The sequence below is a fragment of the Grammomys surdaster genome, unplaced genomic scaffold (genome assembly GCF_004785775.1).
Source record: "Grammomys surdaster isolate TR1022 unplaced genomic scaffold, NIH_TR_1.0 126219, whole genome shotgun sequence".
Classification (NCBI taxonomy): domain Eukaryota; kingdom Metazoa; phylum Chordata; class Mammalia; order Rodentia; family Muridae; genus Grammomys; species Grammomys surdaster.
The window spans coordinates 2,293,025-2,311,721 of record NW_021621022.1 but is presented as its reverse complement, the minus strand read 5'-3'; the positions used below and the strand labels follow the sequence as shown (position 1 = coordinate 2,311,721).

At 47.8% G+C, this 18,697-nt stretch overlaps 1 protein-coding gene across 2 annotated transcripts in view; it reads left to right on the top strand.

Moving 5' to 3' along the window:
• Positions 1-15,534, top strand: part of Gata4 (GATA binding protein 4) — a 46,701-nt gene extending 31,167 nt beyond the window's left edge. The window contains exons 3-7 of one of the 2 annotated variants that reach the window (XM_028758793.1): positions 9,793-9,959; positions 10,742-10,867; positions 11,101-11,188; positions 12,805-12,956; positions 13,886-15,534. In XM_028758793.1, the coding sequence (XP_028614626.1) occupies positions 9,793-9,959; positions 10,742-10,867; positions 11,101-11,188; positions 12,805-12,956; positions 13,886-14,062 (710 nt within the window). In that variant the 3' untranslated portion in view covers positions 14,063-15,534. Of the gene's footprint in view, positions 1-9,789; positions 9,960-10,741; positions 10,868-11,100; positions 11,189-12,804; positions 12,957-13,885 lie in introns of both variants that reach the window. The other variant, XM_028758792.1, reaches the window with a different exon arrangement.
• Positions 15,535-18,697: the final 3,163 nt, after the last annotated feature.

Below are 18,697 nucleotides of genomic sequence, written 5' to 3'. Positions count from 1 at the left end.
GAAGCAACCAGTTACATAGTTACATATTTGTGTTTTCTTCCCAGTCTCTTGTTATTGCAAACGATGAATCTTCTCCTCAGAAGCCATTTACACAAGGGTCTATACAGTCACAGCACACATATCTAGAGGTGGCACAGTTGGATCAAATTGCACACACCATTTATACTTGGGATATGGTATTACCAAGTCGCCATCCCCCTGGGCTGTGCCAGGCTTCCTGTCACACGTCTCATTATGCCCTGGATGTTTTTCTCACCCTCTCCCCAGGGAAGGAACACTGGCACACAAACCAGAGACTGGAGGAGACAGGAACAGTGCTGGACTTTGTCCACGGTGTGGTTGGCAGCATCCTTGGATAAGCTATATGTCATTCTCACACTTGTCGGGACTGTGCCCTGGAGGGAGAGCTTACCTTCTCCCTCTGCAGAAAACATGATGCAGTGGTGGATGCTTGAGCCAGCACAGGAGAATCCTGGTCCTGAGGAGAAGGGACTTTGTGGGAGATGTTTACTTACCTTTTATTTGATTTTTGTTTTGTTTTGTTCTCTTGTCCTTTCGTGGGCATGCCTGAGGAAGTCAGAGGACAGCTTTCAGGAACTGGTTCTCTCCTATCATGTGGGTTCCAAGGATCAAACTCAAGTCATCATGCTTGTCAGAAAGTGACCTTACCAGCTGAGCCACATCACTCGCCCTGTTTACTTGTCTTTTGAGACAGAGTCTCATGTATCCTAGGATGTTTCAATTGAGATATAGCTTTGGGAAGCTTTGGACACCTAATCCTCCTGCCTCCACCTCCCAAGTGCTGGGATTACAGGTGTGCACCATGACTGGCTCTTCCTATCTATTTAGAGATGTGACTGTCCAAGGAATTAGAGGAAGGGATAGATAGATATCTCCCATCTTTCACATGCTAAGAAGACTTAAATCATGTTTGAGGAAGGAAATCTTAATATTTCTAATATAACTTACTTTTTAAAAATCTACTCCTTTTTTTTTCTTTCTTTCTTTTTTTTTGTTTTGTTTTTGTTTTTTGTTTTGTTTTTTGAGACAGGGTTTCTCTGTGTAGCCCTGGCTGTCCTGGAACTCACTCTGTAGACCAGGCTGGCCTCGAACTCAGAAATCCGCCTGCCTCTGCCTCCCAAGTGCTGGGATTAAAGGTGTGCACTACCACTGCCTGACAAAGATTTATTTATTTATTTATTTATTTATTTATTTATTTATTTATTCATATGAGTATACCATTGCTCTCTTCAGACACACCAGAAGAGAGCATCAGACCCCATTATAAATGGTTGTGAGCCACCATGTAGTTGCTGGGAATTGAACTCAGGACCTCTGGAAGAACAGTCAGTGCTCTTTATCACTGAGCCATCTCTCTAGCCCCTACCCCCCCCCCCCCCCCCTTTTTTTTTTTTTTTTTTTTTAACTGAAACGTGTTTTTCTTCCTTGCTCTGCCTCTACCTTTGGAGAATTTTCCAGTGAATTATTGGAGTAGTTAGTGGTTATGTGGTATGCTCTTTCCCACAGACACACATCCATTATACAGTTACACGTACATGCACATTTTTGTACACATGTGTACAGGTATGTTCTTGCAAACCTCTTGTGCTGCAGATAACTCTCCAAGACCAGTATCAATGTAGCCAGAGACAGAGGCCACTCAAATCTGTATCATCCTCCTGGGGGCTCTTCTGCCCCTTGAGACACTTGGAGGAGGTTCAGATCTTTGTGGAGCCCTATGGGTCAGTGTAGATTGCGCTTATGTTGTATGCAGAGTGTTACAGGTGGAGTGACCCACAGGGCAGCAGTGTGGTGTGGGGGAGGGCAGGGTTAGGTCACTGACCTTCCGGGGAGTGGCACTCACCCTCAGGTCATGTGTCTCCTCTGGACCTTGATTTCCTCTGAAGATTCATGAAGATGCTTGCCCTTCACTGCCTGCTTTCAGGCCCACCTTCGATGTAGCACTCCCTTGGAGCCTCAGGAGCCTCACTACCCATGAGCCCACAGGTGGGATGGAATGGGGAGCTGCACAGCTATCAGACAGCGAGCTGGAGGGGAGAGAGGGCACCATTGGGCGGAATCTGGCAAGCCTTTTGCTTGTTCATTCATCAAGACTCTGTGGGTGCAGCTGAGCTAATGACTGTTAACTTGAAGCCTGGAGGGCTCTGGGGTGTCCCCACTCATGGGAGACACGGTGATGTCAGGATTTTGTGAACCATATTCAGAGCATCCTTTGAATACCTTATCTGGGAGGGTCTGGCTGGGACAAAGGAAGTTGTGGGGTTTGATACCATGGTGCTTGCACGGGCCCAGCGCTGCAGAGCATAGGTGTCCAGGACAGAATCGCTGCTGAGGCATGCGTATTCTTCTGGAGCTTTGTGGTGGATCTTGTACTCCGCAGGGAAGCCTGTTCTCATCATATTCTGGAAGGTCTGCTCACAACAGTGATAGAGGCTGGGAAGCATTCTTCTAGTGGCTACACTTCAGGGCAATGACACGAAGCTACCCCTAAAGCTTTGGAGATCAGACATGCTGGGAAGACAACACGTTTGGGTCCTGGACTTTTCTTGACTCTGCTGCTAACACATCCTGTTGAGACTAAGTTTCAAACAACAGTCAGATATAGACCCTGGGCAGAAAGTGTTGGGTCAGTAGTTAGCAGATGATGTCTGTTTTTCAAACTACAACTACAAACCATCCTTCAGTTACTCCCTGCTCTGGGCTGACTTTGAACCCTGACCCAACAGTGACAGGCCAGGGAGGAGCAGGAGTAGTAGGTAGTTGAGACTGTGGGACTTTCTGAGGGAAGACCTTCTGGTCCTCAGAGGAAAGACAGGTGCTTGCTCCCACCTTCATTGCTGGAGTGGCAGGACTGTGCCTACCTGTAGTATGTGAGGCCTCTGAGTATTAGCTCTTAGCAAAAAGCTGAAGATATTCTTTTTAGTCATTTGTTCTTCAACTTTTCTGTCTAATTTTCCCTCTCCCCTCCCCTCTCTTCTTTCCTCCCTGTCTTAGTTAGGGTTTCCAATGCTATGAAGAGACACCATGACCAAGGCAACTCTTATAAAGCACAACATTTCACTGGGGATGGCTTATAGGTTCAGAGGTTCAGTCCATTATTATCATGGCAGAGAAAGCATGGCAGTGTCCAGGCAGACACGATGCTGGAGGAGAAGCAAAGAGTTCTACATCTTGATCTAAAGGCCACTAGGAGGAGACTGGCATCCTTAGGCAGCTAGGAAGAAACTCCCTAAGCCCACTCCCACAGTGACACACTTCCTCCAACATGGCCACACCTCCTAATAGTGCCACTCCCTGGGCCAAGCTAATTTAAACCACCACATGTCCTTTTCACTTTGGTGATGTTTTATCCCTCCCTCCCTTCTTCCCTCCCTTCTGTTTAGAATGACCTTGCCTGTATATGATGTTTCGGGACATGAGTCACATTTTAGAGTCCCCATAGGCCTGAGGCTTGTCCCACATGGACACTGGCATTAAGCTTCCTGGCACAGAAGCAGAGGTTAAGGAGGCCTTCACAGGGTACATGCCCAAGGCCTAGCTGTGTAACTACTTATGTCCCACACTCTCTGGATTTCTAAAATAGGTGCTTTAATCCCATTTGAGCGCCATAAGAGCAGAGGCCCTCCCGGCCAGCCAGCCTCCTGTCACAGACTTCTGCAGCCTGATGAAGCCCAGAGGACTGAAGCTTGCTCAGCTGCTGCCAGAAAAACCCCAGGGTTTGTTTGTTTCTTGTTCCCCAGACCCAGGCGCCAGCTACAGGGATAGACCGAGGCCTGTCAGGAAATCCAGGCCCAATGTACTGAACTTTGACTGCATGTGAGGCTGGGGTTCAGCATGGGATGTTTGGGTGGGGCTGCGGACTTCACTTCTAAAGCCTCCCCCAAACCCAGAGAAAGGTCCCTTGCACTCAGTCTAGGCTGTGTCTGCCCCCCCCCCCCCCCCACACACACCAAGGTCCCCCTGAAGAGTCTCCTTTTTGGATTCTCTTCTCCTTCTGGCCCTTTCCCTAACCCTGATAGCTAGCTAGCTATCCCTGGAATGGATATGATCACTGTGTGGCATGCCAACCATCTCTGAATACATGACACAGTGATCTAGGGCAGCGGAAGTGGAGGCGGGTACTGAAGGCCAGATTCACTGCAGTCTGCCGTATTCAGTAGAATTATTTGCTTTGAGCTGTGTGTTCTCAGCTGGGGCAATGCACCTTTGGAAAGAGATTTTGCTCCCAGTTTTCTGCCAAGCCTGTGTGTTCAGGACTTGCCCGGAGGTCAGTGAAAAGTTTGAGCTGCATCAGTCCAGAAGAGATCACATCAAGTAGTCACGCAAGCATGGAGCCAGTGTGTCCCAGCATGGGCTTTGGCTCAGACTCCACTCTCTACCAACAGATGAAAGACAGAAGGACCCATCCACAGCAGGTTAGGGCCTGTGTGACTCTCAAAGTGCAAATTGGCAATGCAGCATCAGCTACCTGGGATTGTTTCTCAAAGATCAAGGGACAAACCCTGTTCTTTACAGATTCCAGAGGAATGCTGCTGGTGTGACCTGGTTTTCTTCTCTTTCTCTCTCCTTTTCTCCTCCTCCTGTCCTTCTCCCAGTCCACATTTGCTTCTGGTGATTTGCAGAGCCTAATGGGTGAGTTCTAAAGGATGAATGGACAGGCAGGGGTAGGTTGATCCCTACCTTTGATTGTATTAGCCTCAAGAAGTCAGGGTCCCATTTCCCTTCCAGGCATGTGAGTGGCTGTAGCTTGCCATAGTTTCTAGGAATATCCATCCTGCAGCAATGTATTCCCATTTGAAAGAAAAATATTTAAAGTAGGGCATGGGGCGTAGGGAGGAGTTAGGTGCCCATGTTTGGGATTAGGAAAAAAGTTCCCCACTTCCTACTAACAGCAGTTTTGAGAACTCCTGCATATATGTACTATGAACTTTTGCTTCTAATGCTCATAGCCTGCAGCCTCAAAGGAGCTGGGAAACCTGCTGATCCAAGTCTGGCCTCATATATGCCTAGAGAAAGCATCAGATTTCTAAGTCTTCTCTTTCATGTGTGTCTTCAACTTCTCCCTAGTTCCTTTGTCCCTGGTCTTCCCCTCCCTCTGCCCCTCTTCCCCAACCTCAGGATAATCCATCATCAGTATCCCACTGGGTGTTTACAGAGCACTCCACAGCCATTGTTGGACATTTTCTCTTTTATTTGCAAAGTGCTTTGCAGCTACTCTTACAACTGTCCTCACTGAGTGGGGAGATGCTGTGACCCACTCTCTAGGGTTGAATTCCCACTGCTCCCCAGTGGGAAGACCAGGACCTGTACTGGAGAGGGGTGGGAGTGGGAGGCAGGCTGTAACAGGCTGGAGCCATGGCTGGGTCCTCAACTTGCCCCCTGGGAAGGTACACACTGCACTTTTCGGGTGAGAGACTAAGACATGCTAACTTGGGGATCATAGCTGGGCACCCATTCTCTCCCAGAGTAAGTACCAAGTGGCAGAGATGGGCTACATTCTTCCCATTCTTCAGCAGGGGGGCGGGGGCAGGGGGAGAGGAGTTTATTTCTGTGTCGTACATAAGAACATAAAGTGTTCCTCCCATCCAGGTGGAGTTGAAAGTGCTTGGGAATCATATTTCTTTTTCAAAATCATAATTTTAAGAAGGGGTAGTTATGATGTCATAGAGCAGTGCTTTCGTGAAAACAGAAGCCCCCACAGTTAGTCCAGACAAAGCTGCTTTCTGGCAGCCTGTTGTCACCATGCTGCAGGACACCTTGCATGATCTGTTTTTCAGTTTGCAAGCCTGAGTCAGCATCTTGTGCCTCCATTACATCGCCTTTGTATTAATTATTTGAAGTTTCCCTGTAGGGGCTGAGAGACATCACAGTGAGTAAGAGTGCTTTGTTGCTCTTGCAGAGTAACAGGGTTCCCAGAACTCACATGGTAGGTAGCTCATAACCATCAGTAACTCTAGTTCCAGGGGAGTTGATGCCTTTTCATCTTTGCAGGTACCAGGCACACACATGGTACATATACATTCATGTGAACAAAATGCTTACACACAAAAATCTTGTTTTTTTAAAAATATAATTTCCATGTAACATTTTGTTGAAGTGGTTAGGTAGTAAGATTTTGTGGTGGATTCCTTACACAGGGATGCCTGGTTAGATGACTTGAAGAAGCATGGTCTTTGCTTCCTGTCCTGCTCCCTCCTTTCGCTGCTGAGTGACACTAACAGGTCTATCTGGGTTGGACTTCTACATTTCCTATCCTAAGCCAATGATGTCGGCCATGAAGCCCACATCCAGTTGTGAGTTCTGAAAATGGAATCATCCTGTCACTCACTACTGATTCTAGAGTCAGTCTGTTAACCTCGATCGCTAGCACTCCAAGACCAAGGCGCCCTCTTAGCTCCTGTGGCATCTGTTGGCTTGCTTAAACCACAGATGTCTGCTAAATATTTGTAGGTGACGAATACATATTTGCCAATGTCCAGTGACTTCGCCTGGGTAGGAAAACCATTGTTAGAATGCATCACCTGTTCTCTTAGGTGCACTTGCACCCTTGAAGTTCCACAAGTTAGCCTTTGTGTTGAGTTCTCAGAGCAGGGATGGGCGAGTGAGCGGCAGAGAACACACATCTGTGAACACCATCAGTGCCCTTTGATGATATGCACATACATGCATGTACAAATCGTGAGGAAGAGCAAGAAAGCAGGATCTCCCTTCTCACAAATAGCAATGGATCGTGAGGGGTTTTAACCCTAGTTTAAATAAACCTGGAGGGGGGAACTGGTGTGAGTATGGAACTGAACCTATTGGAGAAACATTGGCCAGGTTAAATGACAGTACCTCGGGTTTTCTTCTGTAGTACAGGATGGGTTAAATGGGTAGAGGGACAGGTGAGATGGGACTGTCCACAAATCGCTGGATGATGGCTACATAGGAGTTTATTTTACACTCTGCCATCATTGGGATATAAAAAAAATCAAAATGCTTCAGTAGGTTTGGACTAGGACCGTGAACAGTCTTTCTCTGCCAAGGTGTGGGTTAAACTAGTCTGTGGTCCTGGTTACATTTTGAGACTGTAGTGCCATCTAGTGTTCATGGCAAACAAGTGGCTGTCATTGCTACCTACCGCTCAGCCCTGCTGCTTACTGGCTCTGGGAACTCCTGGCCTTTCTACTGTTCTCAGGACTGGTCTTGAGTGGAAAGAGCAAGGCTGACAGGCCACAGGCAAGGTGCTGGAGCTGGAGCTGGAGCTGGTGGTGGTGGCACAGCAGAGAGCAGGCCATGGGTCAGAATCACCTCTAGAGGTGACCTTCATGAAGGGCCTTCAGCATAACACAGGTGTAAAAATAGCCTCTGTGCTGCCTTTATTTAACTCCCCGGCCTGAGCAAACAGCCCCTCACACCTGTATATTGTTTGCTTGGTGTGGACACACTGCTACGTGTTTGCAGGTGTAAATGACTGTTTATGTACCCAGAGTTATGGGGAGGGTACCCTCTCCTTTTCCAGCCAACATTCTCTTAGTACTGATTACTGAACAGTGGGGCTGGCAAATCCCAGGCCTGGGGCCTAAAGGAGAGACAGACCTTTAACTCTGCCTTCTAAGGGGTACCAATGGCTTCCCCGGAAGAGAACACAGCACTGTCTTTGGTATCAGGAAAGGAGCAATCTGAAGACCAAGGTGGTTGTGCTTAGGGACAGAAAACTTAGATGGCATGAGTTAGAGAGACTTCTGGAAGTTTTTAACCAGGCTTAATATAGGTCAAAGGGAATGAGAAAACCAACCCTACCTCTCTTACTTGGGCAATGAGAAGGGAGGGACATGTGGGATTCACCAATTATAGAATTCTGCAGACATGGAGGAGAAAGGGGACGGGTTAGTGAACAGGAGGATGGCAGCCTTCTGGTGGAGGGCTGATACATTTGATTGACTCTAAGGCACTAAGGATAATGGTCGGTGTCTTTATTTTATGCTCCATATACCAAGAAAAGGGCAAACAATAACATCAGATCATGTATATGGTTAAAAATAGTATCCTAGCCGGGCAGTGGTGGCGTATGCCTTTAGTCTCAGCACTTGGAAGGCAGAGGCAGGTGGATTTCTGAGTTCAAGGCCAGCCTAGTCTACAGAGTGAGTTCCAGGACAGCCAGGGCTACACAGAGAAACCCTGTCTCGAAAAAAAAAAAATAGTATACTAGTTTCATTTCTGTTGCTGTGGTAAAGTACCCCAACAAAAAGAAACAGAGGAGAGAAAGGGATTTACTTTACACTGCAATTCCAACTCTCAGTCCATCACTGTAGGGAGTCACAGCAGCAGGAGCTTGAGTTAACAGTTCACGTCACCTCCACAGTCAAGAGCAGAGAGAAAGGAATGTATCCATCCATGCTTGCTTGCACTCCTTTTCTCTACTCTTGCACAGTTCAGGACTCCTTGTATAGGAAATGGTGCTGCCTACATTGGGCTGGGTCTTTCCACATCAACTTAACTAAGACATTCTTCCATACATATGCTCACAGCCAATCCCATGTAGACCCTCCCTCACTGAGACTCTCCTCTGAAGTAATTCAGTTGGCAATAGTTCTGTGTCAAGTTGACAATTAAAGCTCACTGTCACATGTGGAAAAACTAATAACTATTTATTTAAGAATGTAAACAGAACTCTAGTCTCTACCACCTAGACATTCTCCTTCTAGGATAGTACTCAGAGTAATAAGCAGAAACTCACAGATTTATGTACAAAGAGACACGACCAGTATTTACAAAACAAGTATCAGAAACTAGGCAGGAATTAAGCAGCTATTGAAGAGCAGAAGTGAAAGGTGGGGAAATATTTCAATAGTGGACTATTACCATGTGTTGGGAGGAGTTTATAGTACATTTCCAATGTTGTAACACATTAGGGCATTAAGCAAACATAGCAAAGCAAGATAGGCTCAACCATATCAGTTTGACCTCAACTAGGCAAAAGCATGTGTCAACACTGGAAGTCTTACAAAGGATAGAATAAAATGACACGCTCACAACTCTGCTAGTGACCTGTGCTTTCTTTACACATTTCAGTACTAATTCTCCTACAGGGTAAATACCTCTACATTCCATCACATGTACTCCAAAGGGACGATAATCAGCATGACTTACTTTTGCAATTATTAGGACCACAATAGATAGAAAAAAATTGCTTAACAGATAACAGAGTTATTTTAGCTTATGATTTCATAGGAATTTGGTCCCCTGTGGCAAAGGAAGCATGGCAGAGTGGATATGGCTGTCAGCATACTGGGGAGGTTTCAGAGTATCACAGGCCAGAGAGCAGGGAAAGCAGGGGAGGAACAAGGGTCTCAGCATAACCTTGAGTGATCTGCCTCTGCCAACCAGGCTCCACCTCCTAGCTAGGTTCCATAGCCTCCCAAAATAGTGCCACCAACTGGGGACCAGGTGTTCAAAATATAAGCCTGCGGGGACATTTCATGTTCAAATTATCACATGGCCATAATTTTAGAAAGGAAAATGAAGAGACGGGTCTGAGTAGTTTAGTTGGCCGCTGGAGACAAGATGTGGACTCAAGAGTCCCCTAGATCCTGGGCAACTGATGACTTTTATCTCAGGTAGCCTTGCTGTATCTGGATGGCAGAGAGTGGAACCCATTGGCCATCAGTCCTAAGTGAGGAAGAATCAGTCTCCTGGGGAGACATCCTGCCCTGCTTCCTAGTGAAGGGTCTCTGAGGAAACCAAAGAAGTAATCATTTGTCTTCTTTCTCCTGTGTCCTCCCCCAGTAGACATGTTTGATGACTTCTCAGAAGGCAGAGAGTGCGTCAATTGTGGGGCCATGTCCACCCCACTCTGGAGGCGAGATGGGACAGGACACTACCTGTGCAATGCCTGTGGCCTCTATCACAAGATGAATGGTATCAACCGGCCCCTCATTAAGCCTCAGCGCCGGCTGGTAAGTGAGCAGCTCTATGGCTGGAGAGCAGTCTGCTTTTCCATGGCTGGAGAGCAGTCTGCTTCTCCCCTCCTCTCTGCACTTGCCTTTGAGGCTCTTCCCCAGCTTTAAACTTTGGAATTAAAGGATATAAGCTGAGGGGTTCAGTAGGTGGGAGTAAGGAGGGAGCTTCTTACACCTTTAGAGTGACCTTGCCCTCACTCCGAAGATGCTGACCCAGCTAATCCATCCCCATAACAACGCAACAGTGGAAAGTGGCAACAGCTACTGGCCATGAGGAGCCAGATCCAGGCCTCCTGGCCTCTGGGCCCTTTGTCTTGAAAGCCAACACAAACCAGGAGCTGTCTTATTTTTTAGTTGATCCCCTAGAATAACCAAGAATCCAAGAAGGCAAAAGAGTAGGTGTGGGTCCTGGTTGGGAAGGCCTGGAACTGGGGCCAGGTATTTACCACCTGAACCTATGCTCTTTTTTTAATGCCATTTGACTCTGACTAATATCAACCCTGGTGTATGGCAGGGAAGGGGAATAGGAAGATACATTCTGAAGCTTCCTCACTGAAGCCCATCAAACTCCTCACCCTAAACACCCCAGACATCAGGCACTGGAATTCATGAGTCTCACCTTGGGGAAGAATATTTCTGTCGACAATGGCTCCCATCTGTTCCTATGAGTGGTCTAGATACCCAGAGATGTGCTAAGGCTAGCCCAAAAGATGGGACTCGCAAGGGACTATTCTGGCCTAGCTCTGCTAGACACAAAATACTTCCTTTCTATGTTGTAGTCTGCTTCCCGCCGGGTAGGCCTCTCCTGTGCCAACTGCCAGACTACCACCACCACGCTGTGGCGTCGTAATGCCGAGGGAGAGCCTGTGTGTAACGCCTGCGGCCTCTATATGAAACTCCATGGGGTGAGTGGACACCCTGCCCGTTGTGCCTATGCCCCACCCCTCTCATGCCCTCAGCTCTGCCTGAGAGGAGCCTCCTCCACTCCCATTCTGCAGGCCTCACTGGTCTTCCCTCCAGAATAGAATTCACTTGCTCCTTCTTTTAAAAACATTCATTTATTTGTGTGCGTGTCTGTGTGTCAGTACTATAGCAGACTCTACAACTGGAAATCCATATTTAACTTCCAACCCTTCAGGTTCCCAGGCCTCTTGCAATGCGGAAGGAGGGGATCCAAACCAGAAAACGGAAGCCCAAGAACCTGAATAAATCTAAGACACCAGCAGGTGAGGAATAAAATCTGTGTGTAAGCATGGACCAAGTCACAAGCTCTCAGAGCATCTAAGAACCATGTCTTTTCTAGTAGGCAGCCAGCCTTGGCAGCCAAAGTATGATGCTAACCTCCTTCTCGATTCTCTCAGATTAAATAGCCTAGTAAAGAAGTCAGCATCCAGAAGCTGTATGGCGATTGCCCTTGCAATAGGCTTGTTGATTCAGTGTGGGGCCTGAGAAAGGAATTTTGCTCAGTGGTCCCCGTTTTCGATGCTCTGATCAAAGCAGACATGTTCCCATTAGCTGTGATTCTGACAGACTGATCTATAATCAGGGTACATTTGTGTCACACAGTGCTCTGAACTTGTACAAGTTCCTTCAGGAATCCTCTCAAGACCCCACGGAAGCAGTGTCATCCTGTCTTCCTGATAAGCAAACTGAGACTTAAAATCACATTGCTATTGACTGGGATCTGGAATGTTCACTTCAGGATCAATAGTCTATTCAATATACTGTTCTGTCTTCATAGTTTCTATGTAGCTCAGGATAGTCTTGAATTCATGGCTTTTCTGCCTCAGTCTCCTAAGTGCTAGGTTTATAGGCATGAGCCACCACACCTGGCAGTGCCTTCTTAATTTCTAGATTAAGAAAGTCACTAATGTTCCCTACCCAGAGCCTTCTCTACTGCGCACTGCCAAATTACAGTTTGCCCGGCTTCAGTTGCAGAGGAAATGAATTGGCTGATGTGATGGACAGTTCACTCCTCACCCCAGGCAGGTAGATTCACCAAGTTGCCCATTTTCAGCACCAAAGGGTGGGACGGCTGGGAGAACCTCCTGCCACCCCCCCCCCCCAGGATCTTGCCTCTTTCTGCCTCCCAGACTGTGACTGCAGGAGAACCCCTGGGTAACCTCCTCCCTCCTGTGTGCCAGGCACAGGAAGAGCAGGGGTTGGATTCAGTGGAGTAGCCCTCAACCCATAAGTCAAAATGAAGATAAGTAAATTCCATAGCAAAATCTGTTTTGGAGCACACAGGGCATTTGTAATCTCTACTTATCCCAAGCAGTGTGGCTATCCACACTTTGCTACAGAGAAATAAATACAGTTAATTATAAGTTGTTGTCCCAGAACCCTCTAGCAGTATCCTGCAAATCTAGTATTTGCATTTAAAAAACAGTATCAAGAGTGTAGAATCCCAAAACACAAATACAACACTGTCTCCAGGATGGTCTCTCATGGGTCTAGGGGTCATAAGGGAATAACTTCGACTTTTAAAAAGATTCCCTTGAGGCTGGTGATGTACCTCAGTGAATAGTGCACTTACTTGGCACACACAAAGCCCTGGCTTCAATCCCCAGCATACCATAAACTGGGCATGGCAGGATAGGCTTGTAAACCCAGCACTCAGGAGGCAGAGGCAGGAATATCAGTTCAATGGCATCCTTACCTACACAGTGAGTCTGCGACCAGCCTGGGCTGCAGCAGTTTTTAAAAGACGGTAAAATGGTCTCCTTGGAATTTTGAGGCTTCTGTCCAGTTTTGAGAACTTCTCTACCCCTAACCCAGCAAGTATTAGTAAGGCCTCTGTCCCTGTAGCTAGACTGGGTTTCCTGACTCTGCCTCTTTGCAGGTCCTCCTGGCGAGAGCCTCCCTCCCTCCAGTGGTGCCTCCAGCAACTCCAGCAACGCTACCAGCAGCAGCAGCAGCAGTGAAGAGATGCGCCCCATCAAGACAGAGCCCGGGCTGTCATCTCATTATGGGCACGGCAGCTCCATGTCCCAGGTGGGTGGGGTGACAGACTTGATAGGCCAGTACACTCTAGATCCCAGTAGCCAGAGCTGCCTTGGGAGGTGAGCTACAGCCTGGCACTGAGCTACTGGGCTCCAAGCGTTCTAGCCTCTGAGCCCTTGGTACCTCTTGTCCAGCTCCACTGATTTGGACACAACGAATATCACAGGGTTTGCATCTTCCTGTGCTGTACCCTTTGGGAACAAGGAGAGCGACCCAGGGACTGCACCTGGGGTACATGTGGCAGATAGCACAACTGCTCCCTGAGTCGGTCTTGCATTTTGGGGGTTGGAAGCATATTTGGACTCTAGAGCTTGAAGAGCTTTGAGCTTGACTTTGAAGGATTTTCAGAGGAGGAGGCAGGAGGCAGAAAGACCCTGTTAGCATGTTATAGGCTTGGGAACCACAGAGGGCAGGAAGCTGTTTTTCATGAGCTCTGGCTTCCTGAGAGCCTCAGAATGGCCCAGCAAGGGACCATGCCCTCTTGCAGTTAGGATGGCACCCCTGTTCCTCTACCTTTTGGGGGATGAGGAAGTCACAGGTTCCCTTTCCCAGCCCTAGTTGTGAGACAATAGTTGAGCGTTCTATCATCAGAGTAAACTAGAGAGAACCTGGTTCCACAGAAGCAAGAGTGCTAGGACCCTTTCAGGATGGAGAGGATGACCTCAGTCTGACCAGGAAGTGGTGATAAGAATGTCTCCTGTGGCTGCCAGAGCTTTCTGAGAAAGCACAGCAGCACAAAGCTCCTGAGGTATGGCTCTGATTACAGTGCTCAGAAGCCAAAGGGGAAGTGTGCAGACCCTCTGCAGCTGGACCCTAGGGCCTAGGGAACAGCTAGTCTTATTCCCTTACTCCCTCCCCAACCCTGGTCCTTAGGCTCCCCAGGAGCATCCTACTGGCTCACTGTGCTCTCTGTCTTCCAGACATTCAGTTCTGTGTCCGGCCATGGGCCCTCCATCCACCCAGTGCTGTCAGCTCTGAAGCTCTCCCCACAAGGCTATGCATCTCCTGCCACTCAGACATCGCAGGCCAGCTCCAAGCAGGACTCTTGGAACAGCCTGGTCCTGGCTGACAGTCACGGGGATATAATCACCGCGTAATCAGCGTCCCCTTCCCTCTTCAAATTCCTGCTCGGACTTGGGACCTGGGGGCCAGCAAAGTAAAAGGCTGGGGCACCCTTTGGCCAGCCCCTTTGTCTGGGAACAACTCCTGAAGAACAACTGGGTAGAACTTGAAGTTGTTGACAATCACTTAGGGATATGGGTGCTGGGTTTCTTCAAACACCTTTCCAGGTGGAGCACTGGAATAAGCCTGCATTCTTACAAACAAGCCCACCTTGGCGGCAAGCACAGCACAGTAAGGCTCTTCAGTGTAGCAGGAGACTTCTTCCTCATTCTCCACCTGCCTGTCCAGGACAGACACACAATCTCCTTCACCCCAGCTACCCACCCCAGCGGCTGTGGTGGTGGCTTTTTTTCTTTGTGATCCTAGAGTGGCTGTAGGGGCTGAGGCTTCAAGACACCATCTACAGCCGGAGCAGGGTGCCTACTTGTTGTGGACTAGACATAGCAGCCCTGCCCTTGTCCGACACTCCCCTCGAGGCATGGCACATCTCGGCATGTCCCATACCAGATCTGACTCCAAAGTGCTGGGTGCAATGCAGATGTTACTGAGTGCTTCCTGGGGAGATTAGGTGGGGAGAAGGCATATTACCCATCACCCAGAATAACTTCATCAAATTACAGCCTGGCAGTGGTGCCTTCCCTTCCTCTCCCAGGAACATCAAACCCCTTGCTCTCCAGCCTGAACATCTCCTGCCCTCTGCAAAACTAGAGCCCAGTTGTGCAGCAGGCTAATACCACTAGGTGCTGTTTCCCAGCATCCTTTTCACCCCTTCACACACACAGGGGTTCCAAGGAAGAACAAAATCTGCTACCAAAGCAGTCTTGGTGACTATGCTCATCTGCACCTTGGGTCCCTCTGGAGGTTGTATCTACAGCACAATCCTGTTCCCAGGACTCTAACTTGCTTCCCTGAGCCTGCCAAGCCAAGCCCTCTCAAGTCAGACAGTTACCTGGCTCTGGGACTTTCGACAGCACAGATCCTTGGTCTAGAAAATGCAGACTGTTTGCAAAATCAATTCAAAGCAGAAACAACTAAAGGAAATTTGTGAAAGGACAAAGGTGATGGATGAGAGAAGATGTTCCTAGGCCTGATGGGATAGCCATGCTTGCAGCTGTCCTAGAATTGGCCTCACCCTCATCCCACCCCTCGCCATTACTGGGACTCCCAAAGATTCTTCCTTGTCCTCAACATCCACAGAGCTGTAGCCAACTGTGGCATTACCTTATTTTACCCCAAATTCCCAGCCCCACCCCTAAACCTTACTGGCCGTAGCAGAGAATAGCCTTGAACCAAGATTCTGTTGTAATCATTTATGCTGTTTCTCCCTCAAGGCTGCCTTCCCATGCCTGCCCCTCCCCCACAACCTCTTAACATTGTCTTAAGGTGAAATGGCTGTAAAATCAGTATTTAACTAATAAATTTATCTGTATTGCTCTTTCCCTCAGAAGTCTTTTCTAGGATGCCTGGTGTTCTTGCCCTTTCTAGTGGACCAAATGGTGCAGGCTGCCTCTACTCAGTTTCCCCTTCATGGTTTTGGCAGTTGGCACCTGGGGACTGGTGACAGATGCTGGTAAGATCTTAGGACAGGGTTCAGCTTGCTGGAGAGGACGGCAGCTGTCTTAGCTGAAGCTCCTCTGTCCCCCCACCTTCTCACATAGACGTCACCCTGTGAGTGGGGACATCTTTAGAGCTCCACCTGAGTGCTTACAGCTCCATGTAACTAGAGGGTCCTCGATCTCTCCTGTCTACTGATTTAGGACACATCCCAAGGGACAAATACCCCAGTGAGACAAAGACACTGCGTTCCCTCCTTTGTCTGTTCTGCCTTCACCCCAGGCAGCAGGACTGCCTATTTGCTTCATCTGAGAAGCACGAGTGTGGAGCACTCACTGGTCCCAAGGCCGTGTCTCATTTGGTCCCTGTGGCATTGGCAGGGCTTGCACATCACCTTCAGAACCATCCTACTTTTTATTTGGCTTATGTCAAACCTACCAGACATCTAGGGCCTCAGAGCTGATGGCATCCTGATTATTTCCTAGTAGTAACACACAGGGAGACACACCATTCTTTGTAAAACAAGAAAATCTTACTAAAATTTCTTCAAAATTATTTAGTTAATTGTGTTACTGGGCACACATGCCATAGGACCCCAGTGGAGATCAGAGAAGAACTTCTGGGAGTTCGTTCTCTCTTTTCCACCTTTATATAGGTTCCAGGGATCAAACTCAGGTCTTCAGGATTGTGTCGTATGTGCTCTGCTCAAGTGACCCATCTTACTGACCCAAGAAAAACTTTTCAGCTCTTAAAAGAATAATAACCTGGAGGCTGGAGAGATGGCTCAGCGGTTAAGAGCACTGACTGTTCTTCCAGGGGTCCTGAGTTCAATTCCCAGCAACCACATGGTGGCTCACAACCATCTGTAATGAGATCCAATGCCCTCTTCTGGTTTGTCTGAAGACAGTGTCAGTGTACTCACATACATAAATCTTTTTATTATTTTATTTTATTTTTTTTAGTATAGAACAGATTTTATTCAGGGCATGGAGAGGGGAGTTAAGAGGGTAGTAAAGGCGGGGGGGGGGGAGAAGAGAGTGGAGAAAAGAGGAGAGAAGAGGAGAGGAAAGGAGGGAAGAGAAGTAGAGGCCGGCCTTAAGCACATGGAGAGAGGGGGAAGGGAAGGGAAAGGGGCAAGGGGACAGAGGGGGAGCAAGAAGGCAAGAGAGCAAGAGAGCATAAAATAAATCTTTAAAAAAAATAGCCAGCCGGGCAGTGGTGGCGCACACCTTTAATCCCAGCACTTGGGGGGCAGAGGCAGGCAGATTTCTGAGTTTGAGGCCAACCTGGTCTACAGAGTGAGTTCCAGGACAGCCAGGGCTATACAGAGAAACCCTGTCTCGAAAAAAGAAAGAAAGAAAGAAAGAAAGAAAGAAAGAAAGAAAGAAAGAAAGAAAGAAAGAAAGGAAGGAAGGAAGGAAGGAAGGAAGGAAGGAAGGAAGGAAGGAAGGAAGGAAGGAAGGAAAAAGAAAAAATAGCCAAAGCCATTAAACTGAGAGCTACAGTCAGTCAGGTAAGATGAGTCCTAGTAAGAAGACAGATTCCAAACTGTTAGCCAGAAGTTCATGGTTTGGGGTTAAGGCATTTTTGCTTAAAAGATTTACATCACTTCTCTTTGGAAATGGATTTCAGAACTCTTTCTGCGTATGCTCATAACTGCTACCTCCCTCCAACTAAAGTAACTCAGCCTCCTGGATCAGCAGACTTGTTGCTTTCCCGAGTCAATCAATCAATCCTTAAGAAAGCCTGAGATTCTTTATCCAAGAGACTATAAAGGATGCAGACGGGCCTGGAGGCAAGCCCTGTCTCAACCATTATCTACAACGGCAAAGGCGTATTTCCAAATTGTTGGAACGTGGTGGGGGAGGGTGTGTGAAAAATGATGTTATTAGAATAGATCTCTTTCTCAAGGGGCAAGTCTACATAAGAAATCACATTGCATTATGGTTATGCCACCAGCACTGACAAAACTTTCTGGAACCCAGTTTAAGTCCCTATGCAGTCAGGTAAGCCTTGGCCCTGGCTTCTGAGAAGGAGGCAGCTTAGCTGTGATTGTGTTTGGTTGGACAGATGCTAATGGCCACAAGTTTCTCATCACTGAATATGCACTGAATATGGGGCTGGAGGATGATTAGGAGGAAGCCCTGACCCCAAAGCTTGGCATGCTGACTGTAGTTGTCAACTTTCCTTTACCATAACAAAACACTTGAGATAATTAACTTAAAAGAGAAAGGTTTAGGCTAGGGATTTAACTCAACTGGTAAAGTGTTTGCCCAGCATGCACAAAGCCCTGGGTTCAATCCTCAGCAGTGTATAAAGCAGGTATGGTGGTATATACCTGTTAGCACAGCACTCTCGAGGTGGGAGGATCACAAGTTCAAGGCCAGCCTGGGCTACACTAGACCCTGCTTCAAATAAAATAATAAGAAACCCTATTTTGAGATTCTGGTATAATCTAGGTTTGGAAGTCTGTCTAGGGTGTCCTAGTGCTCGGTGGGCCCAGTGGAGCCTAAAGAAAGCCTTATGTAGCTTAATGAGTCCTGGATAATTTCTGCCAACCACTCCATCCCTTCCTGGAGGTACAAGTCTACACTCTATGAGAGTTTGGTGGTTTTACAGGGGTTCAGTTGCAAAGAATGTGGAAACTGTCTCAAAGGTCACCCACAGCCTGGGAGAGTTGAATGGACACAACCTAGCTATGAAAAAGGAAACTCAGATCATAGTGACCTCAGAGATCACCTGAAGGAGCAGATCCTCCAGTGCTGCCATCCAGTGAACTTCCTTAAGGCCCCAGAGCCCCTCCACAGGACTAGAGCTCCAGGAAGCACTGTGTATGCAGTTCATGCATTCACCACGTGGGGGCACAGGCTTTCATTTCTCCCCTTCCATCTCCAATAGAGCGGGTTTTCAAGCCATTAATCTGATATCAGCATACAACCAAATTCTGCTACTAAAAAGCATTAGTGTTTACTGAGCACTACTGCTGCCAGACACTGACAGCTAAAGCCAGCCTCGGGAAAACATTTGTACATCCTTGCAAACATGTGCAAAAAAGA